This window comes from Austrofundulus limnaeus, unplaced genomic scaffold (assembly GCF_001266775.1).
Source record: "Austrofundulus limnaeus strain Quisiro unplaced genomic scaffold, Austrofundulus_limnaeus-1.0 Scaffold19, whole genome shotgun sequence".
NCBI lineage: Eukaryota > Metazoa > Chordata > Actinopteri > Cyprinodontiformes > Rivulidae > Austrofundulus > Austrofundulus limnaeus.
Window position 1 is genome coordinate 774,994 of NW_013952421.1, and position 8,163 is coordinate 783,156.

The 8,163-nt window shown below is 39.1% G+C and overlaps 1 protein-coding gene across 1 annotated transcript in view; it reads left to right on the top strand.

The window, feature by feature from the left end:
• Positions 1 to 7,693, top strand: part of iqsec3b (IQ motif and Sec7 domain ArfGEF 3b) — a gene marked incomplete in the record, with an annotated part of 47,989 nt that extends 40,296 nt beyond the window's left edge. Inside the window, 5 exon segments of the mRNA XM_014003505.1 lie at positions 544 to 643; positions 2,802 to 2,960; positions 3,076 to 3,168; positions 3,314 to 3,360; positions 5,286 to 7,693. Of these exon segments, the coding sequence (XP_013858959.1) occupies positions 544 to 643; positions 2,802 to 2,960; positions 3,076 to 3,168; positions 3,314 to 3,360; positions 5,286 to 5,705 (819 nt within the window).
• Between the last annotated feature and the right edge of the window lie 470 nt (positions 7,694 to 8,163).

Below are 8,163 nucleotides of genomic sequence, written 5' to 3' on the forward strand. Positions count from 1 at the left end.
TATATATATGCGTGTGTGTGTGTGTGTGTGTGTAAGCTGGCTTAAACTAAAAGTATCAAAAATGCTAAAATTATCAAAAGACTAGCTCAAAGCTAAAAACATCAAAAGGCTACCTTAAAGCTAAAATGATAAAAAGAAACTAACTTAAAATCTAAAAATTAAAAATAGCAAAAGGCTAGTTAGAAGCTAAAAGTATCCTAAACTTATCCGATGGCTAAAGGTTTTTGAAAGTCTAGCTAAATATATCTAAAGGCTAGCCAAAAGCCAAATGTATCAAAAGACTAGCTAGAAGCTAAAATTTTCAAAAGTCTAGCTAAAAGAAAAAAAAAAAGAAGAAAAACACAACTCAGAACACCCATCTTCTGAATGAGCCGATTGTTTTGATGTATGAATAGCTAAAATAGCATGAAGTAGAAGTGTTTGATTGCAGAAGAGGAAGGTAAAAAACAGGAAAACAAGAGTACAGATGTTGAATCAGCATTCCCACAACGAGATAATCCATTATGTGGCTTTAAGTGCAGCCTGTCTTGTTTGTGTTTTCAGATTCTGAAGCTGTGTCCCAAGAAGAAAAGCTCGGCCTCGTACACTTTCTGTAAAGCTATGGGCCTCCTGGGAATGCAGTTTCACCTCTTCAGCAATGAGTGTAAGATGCTACTTTACTTTGCAGCGATTTATTCCCATCATATTTAAAGTGTTGTTCTCCAAAACTGCTGAGCTGGCAGAGACGTCTACATTACTGGTTTCCGTCAACTCAGACTCCGTACTCAGGCTGTGAGGGGTCGCCAGGAAAAACTAAAATATGGCACAGATTAGAGTAGGTGTTTTTTATTATTAAATGTGCTTCTACTAACAATTTAAGTGTATTTATAAGACAAAGACAAGTGCTTTTCCTCAGCCTGGAGCTCTCTGTGTCTGACTTATGTAACTTTTGGGGGAAAAAAGCCTGTAACAATTCAAAATTCATTCCCCTATGTATGAATCTGTGGAAACCTACAAAACACAGCTTGTAGTCTCTTCAGAAAATAACAATAAGAGGACCCAAGTCACACGTACCTTTTTTTATTTTGATATCTCAATGGCCCTGCAGTATTTTATCCTTTAATCATCAGACAACTGAATGAGTTTTTGATCCATTTTACCGGGTGGGCAGTAGTCGTTCAGAGACATTATGAAAGGCGATGGAGAAAATCCAGCTTTACTCTCAGCCGGGTGAATTACTACACCCAGTCCAAAACATGAATGAAATATTTATAGGTTCTTATGGCTGAGGAGCTGTAACATCCTGTTGAAAGGTTGGACAAACCGGGAAACTGGAAACAGAAAGGTCGGAAAAGCTCATAATGTCAGGGAGTTACTGAAGAGGTAGCAAGAAGTCCAAAGACGTCCGATGATGAATAAAGACTGACAGAACAGGGTCAGGAACTCACAAACCAGAGCTGGAGTTTTGACAAATTGGCTACATTTGGACCAGCAGAACACTAGCTCTGTTTGGGAAGCACAACATCAATCAAGCTGTGGTGAATCGATCCCTTTCGACAGTACGAGCAGGTTTTTTATGAGCTTAATACACAGCTTTTATTTATAGCAAAGCCATCGGGATTTTGATTTCCACAAGACCCGACCAGAATCTTGTTTTCACTGTGAACCGGTCTTCAGGGTTCTAACCTTTACTGGGGATTGGGGGGGAGTGGGGGTCTCAAAATGACTTAAAACTTTTCCTGGAACCAGTTCTCTATCAGTCAAAGGGCTTCTTGTTTTATAATAGAATAGAATAGAAAAGAATAGAAATAGCCTTTATTGTCTCGCAGAGATGAACTTCAGTTGTCACAGCAACATCAGTACAGAGGTTCGCACACTAGTTACTTTTCCAACTATAGATAGTACACACAAAAAAATAACACTGACAAGCATAATATAACTACTAATAATAAAAATATAATATAAATATAATATAAAGAATTGTGCAAGAATAGAAAACAATGTTTTGTTTCAGAATCTGACATTAGGAATCAGAGAAATATTTATATACATATATTATATATTACTATAATAATAAATAGTATATAATTATTATTATATACTATACATATTACTGTTACTGTAGACTTCTTGTTAACTTTTATTATTTGTTACCATTTTAGAGTACATTTTTCTTATAAATGATTAGGAATAATGTTGTAGTTATTAATTTGGCTGTAAACACATAATAAACCATTAACAAACCACTGTAGGTAAACAGGGCAATATAGACGATTCTTGCCAAATAATGAGCCAGTATTTATCTGTATTGTTTACCTGAATGTTTACCTCATTGACAAAAATTCATTTCTGTTTATTTACATAGCGCCAAGTCACAATATTCGTTGTCTCAGGACACTGTAGATAAAAAGAACACTGTAAAGAAGAAGCCAGCAGCAAAAGTTACCTGCATGAGAGATTTGTACATATAAAGGTGTTTTGGTAAATTTGATTTCTAGTTTAAAAAAAAATAGGCAAGTAAAAGTTTATTGAATTAACCTGAATTTTAGTCCATCACTTTATTACATCTATCTCTAATAAAACAACAACAAAGAGTAAAATTCCTCAGCTGCTGACATTAGCCTTGGTAACTGTGTGTAAGAACCTGTATGATTAGAAGTGATTTTCACAATGTGGACAACATTACTTTAAAGACTGAGAGCACTGGTGGGCTTTATGTAACAGTGGAGATGGACAGGAATGTGCTCACATTATTTCAAAAGTCCACAAAATTCAGCGATATTGCAAACGCACTTTCTTGTCGTGTCTGGTCCTTTGAGCAGATTACGCTCACGGCGTCACCATGATGAGCCCGTTTACCTCCGAGAAGAAGCAGCTGGTGAGTTTCTGCTCCCCAAGCGGAGAGGAGCTCAGGAAGTTCGCGGAGGAGCTCAGGGAAGCCATCGCAGAGGTCAACGAGATGGAGCAGATACACATTCAGAGTAAGAAAACAAGCACGGAGTCTGGAAATACAATACAGCACGCGTCATCGCGTAACTGATTGCAAGCTCTCTCTCTCTCTCTCTCTCTCTCTCTTTTCTTTTTTTTTTATTCTAGTGGAGTTGGAGAGGCAACAAGGCATCCAGCCACATGTTTTACACACCAACGGCGGTCAAATGGACACACACACAGGACATGGCTCTCCCTCAGGTGCTGGTTTTGCTTGTATAGCATAATGCATCATACATTAGCTAAATGTCACCCCCCCTCCCCCCCACCGGTATGAGAGTCTGTTTCTGGTTTTCTGTACATGTATATGCCTGCTGACTAACAAAGAACCCGTTTCTCCCCACAGGCCAGCAGGATGCGTATGATAACACTGGCAACAACAACACAGTAGAGGTGAGTGTCTCAGCTTCTCTCGTCTCCCTCAGGTAAGTATCTGCATATCCAGCTCTGTCGATGTGTTTTTTTATGTGTGTGTGTGTGTGTGTGTGTGTGTGTGTGTGTGTGGTTAGACAGGGACTGTGTCTCATCCTGAAAAGAAAGAGCTTTTTGCTTTGCTTTGGTAAAGCTCTGCCTGCAGCACATCACTACGAAGCAGCCAACGATACAAAAAAGGCCACTAAGAGGTAGTGGTGTTGCAAACGGCCTCGATCATTCTGGACCCCGCGAGCAGACCAGCAGCCCCTCACTATAAAACACACCCATCCCTCATGAGCTACCAGGCTCAACATTTAGGCCTCCATAAACCTCGCTGGCTCCATTAAAACCATCCTACAAAAGCAGATGAGCTTCATACTTGTTTGAGACAAGCCGAGACATATTTGCATTTGATTAACCGATGGCTGGTGTTAAAGCTTTAACAGGTTGACTGGCACCCAACCCTTTTTCTTCTGCCTTTAGTGTGGAAGTTTTATTTGTGAATAAAACCCTATTATCTGCTATTTATCAGCTTATTAGTTGTAATTCTCCATTTGTCACTATAAAAAAGTAATAAATGATTTAATATTCTAACAGATTTGCAACACTGCTAGACTTCATTTTAACCCAAGGGCTTGTTCTGACCAGAGGCACTTTAGGAGGTGTAATCTGGTTTACGAAGGCAAGAAACTGTAAAACATTTACAAGAAAAGTTTTATTTATAAAGATGCCCCTGTGCAGTCATTTGTAAAACATTTGTTTTAAGGTTTTCAGCGAGAGGCGGACGAGTCCTTGGGACTCAAGGCCACCTTAGAGTGTGTTATTTTGTAATTTAGTAAAGTGCATATAAATCAATTTTCAATCCAAGCAGGAATTTTGAAATAAACAAATTTAAGGGAGTGTTTTTTTATTTTAAATTCGGCAAGGTTCACCTAAAAAAAATAAAAGTCTAAAGTAAAATATGTATAGATAAAATGAAACTATACGTAGTTTGGTGTAAAAAAATTAACTTGAAATCAGCAGGTTGAATTATTTTTTTTATCTTTTTATTTTTAGCCATATAAAGAAAACAAATACATTTTATAGCCCTTAATAGGTAAAGAATGAACAAACATATACATACATACTGTATATATATATATATACAGTATATACAGTATATACAGTAATATGGACAAGACATTGTCTGACTCATCCAATTCATGTGTTATATAATAAAACTATATTTAGACCTAAATAAGAATGCCTTTAGCTCGAAAAGGAGTGGGAAGAAGACAAACGTATTTAGTTATAAAATATATAAATCAGAAACAGCTTTAAAAGCCGTGTTTGTTGCATCTCTAGTTTGTTTTGTAAACAATATGTGATTTGGTTTTGTGTTTAATCTTTGTAAAACCAGTGCATTTTTTTTGTAAATTAGGCCATTTCCTCCTCATTTCACTTATTTTCCCTGTTTCCCCCTGTTCCCTCTGCTTCTTTTTTAGCCTTTTAACTTTGTAACTTATTGTGTTAGGGAGACACCATGCCCTCGGTGTCAGCTCTTTCCTTTCCTGACACTCCTTTTATCTTTAGGCTTCTCCTTCTGCCCCTCGTTGTCCCATTATCGCACACGCACACGCAGAAATCTCAAAGCGGTTCCTGTAAGAGTTCCTGCCTAAGATCTCTTCTTACCTCACCCCTCACCCCACTTCTGAGCTGTGTGTAAAATATGATTAAGCTGAAAATGGTTGAGTCGAGAGATGAGGGAAAGCCGGAGAGAGTGTGTACTCTGCATGCACTTCTTTGCACTGCATGCTACCACCTGCATGCCAGCATGCCCGTGTGCGTAACTCACCAGAGGGCTGCGTGGAGGCTGCGTTCAGGCTGGTAACTCCTGGTGCGTTCTCTGACTGTTCCTAAACTAGGTGTCAATTCACAACAGGCTGCAGACGTATCAGCTGAGCCAGCCCAGCATTGAGTCGGCGCCCCTGGCCCTGGCCGCGCCGCCCGCCCTCCTCAGCCCCATCCAGGCCGGAGACCTCCGCCCGGAAACGCTCATCCAGTGCCAGCAGATCGTCAAGGTGATCGTCGTGGACCAGAGCGGGCGGGGCCGGATGGAGGCCTTCCTCAGCCAGGGCCCCGCCACCCACCAGCTCATCCAGTCGGCCATGTCGACGCCCGTCCGCGTCCGGGACGGGGACGGGCCCCAGCCGCCCCTGCCGCCTCCCCCTCCCCCATACAACCACCCCCACCAGTTCTGCCCCCCTGACTCGCCCATGCCCTTTCACCACACCATGCCTCTGACTCGCAGGCGCAACTCCAGCGGCTCCCGCAGCATCGTTTGAGGCGCAGCAAACATGGTGGAGCACAAGATGACCTCAGAATACAAGCAGCGCAAAAAAAAAGTTAAGAAAATAAACATGAAATAGAAGGAAAAAGAGATTAAGAATCTGTCATAGTCTTGATTGTTGTTTTTAAAGATGGAGTAGCTTTAAAGGCAAATCTGAAAAGACCTTCCGTCCCCTTTTTTATTTCCAACATGTCTCCTGGTGACCCGTTTCCACTTCACCCATTTTGGATTTTTAATGCCACCAGATCAAGATATGCATCTTTGAGCAAGGATGGTGAAACTCATAAGGTTTAAGAAAAAGAACCCATCTCTGAAAGGACACGTTACTAAATATGAAGAACAAAATATGTCCATTGTTTTTCAGTTTATTTCTTTTTTCAGCGCACTGATGTTTGATGTAAACCTTTATTTGAAACCGTGTTTCATGAGGAATTATTTCAGCACTCTGCATAATGTGAAGAAACAAGAGTACCAGCTTATTTGTTCCCTCATTTTCTAGGGAACAGGTAATCAGTATGCGAAGAAGGAGAGAAGGAGACAAAAAACCCCGATGAACGGCTCTGTCATCGCTACAATGTCATGTGCAATTTGGAGTAGCGAGCGAAGGTGCTGCTACTCAATGACTTAAAACAATTTTCTGAAGACAATCATGTTTCTGTGCTTCATTGTGTGTTTTGCTCAAATTGTCGTAGCACAAGTAGCGTCTCAGTGCTCTGATTCAGCGGCGTGTCGCTCCGACAGAGCTCAGGAAGAACAGCAAACTGCGTTACTGTATCTGCACCTCTGAGCTGCACTAAGAGCAGAGAGTGTGTGTTCTGTTTCTTCAGTCTGCTTACTTTTGGGCCACAGGGAATCGGGCTGCTAATTCATTCAAAACAAGGCTAAAACGGGCAAATGACACCTTTTCCTTTTCTGTATGTTTGCTCCTATGAATACCTGATGTAATTATTGATGTTACGTTTTTGGATTTCAACTATGCCTTTGCCCAAAACTATTTTTTTCTTTTCCCTTTTTTTAAAAGCTATATTTAAATTATGCTACACAGGGTAGATGCATCCCAGAGATATATGAACTCTTATGTTTTTGTTTAAAAAAAAGCAACAATGCATTTCTGTACTGAATGTTAAAACGATATTTCAGAGTCTTTTTGTGTGTGAGGTTTCTGTGAGGTTATGAGCAGTCAATATCTTATCTGTTGTAGATAGATTTTAACAGATCAGTTTTTTATGGTCTATGTCCATTTTTAGAAATCATGGCAGGGACAGACGATACACAAGCCTGATACCAACAGCTTCCTAAAATACTCTAGTCTTTTTTTTGAAGTTAGTCAAGAATCTCAAAAAAATGTTACAATTTTCTTTACGTTTTTAATTTTTTATTTTTTGTGGTTCCTACAAAACCAGATGAATTTTTCAGGAAGGTGTCCATATTTTTAATTTGGTTAAATATGTATTTTTTAATTTACCAAAGTATACTTATTGATTAACTTGCAAAAATCATATATTTTTCAACCTTTAGACAAATGTGGGCACCTAAAACAATAAATTCTCAAAAAAAAAAAAAAAAACAACTAAAATGTTGGCTACAATAAACTGCTTGTAGCAGCTGCTGCATGTTATATTTGCACAGGCAGGGTTGATTTTAAAAAGAAGTGGCAATCAGTCTTTCTCTAAACTGAGACTGTTCAAAGAGCTCATCTACAACAGATATTGTTTATAACCTTTCCATCTAACCCCACTTCAAAAGAAAAAGAAAAAAATCTGGATTATCCCTTTAAATAAGGGGGAAACTGAAGATGTCTATGAACTTCTCTCTTTGTTTCATCACGGTGTCGTCTGTTCAGCGTCGATGATTTTTAGGCTCCAGCCGATATGTGCAGCACATCATAAGTCATCCAGCAGAGGACAGATGTTTTTAGCACCACAGAATATATTGGATATATTGTAAATAGATATCATAGATTTATTCTGGAGAAAAAAAAAAGAAAAGAAAAAAGGTTTGCCCAGTGTGTGTATGTACGTATGTTATTTGTACAGAGAAGATCTAGTTTAAACAGGGAAAAAAAACAGAATATTATAGTTATTATAGCTAGCATTTATTATCAGGGGATGTCATGCTAACGAGAGACAGGAAACAGGCAGTTTTTCTAGACTCCAATCACCATGGCAACAGACATTACTGATCAACATCCATTAATAAATTACCATGTCATGCTACTGTATTACTAAGAGATGGCTGTTTTACCTGTTCAGGTGTGTAAAAGGGCTACGCTGTATTGGTAAATACAATGAACCTGCATCAGACACACACATTTATTATTAACATGCTCACACAGGCAACTCACTTCCTGGTTTGTGACATCATCAGCCCCTCTCTGCTGTTATAAACTCGGACCCACATGTATTATATCGCATGATCTTTATTTATTTTCTTCTTTCTGATGATGATTTTTG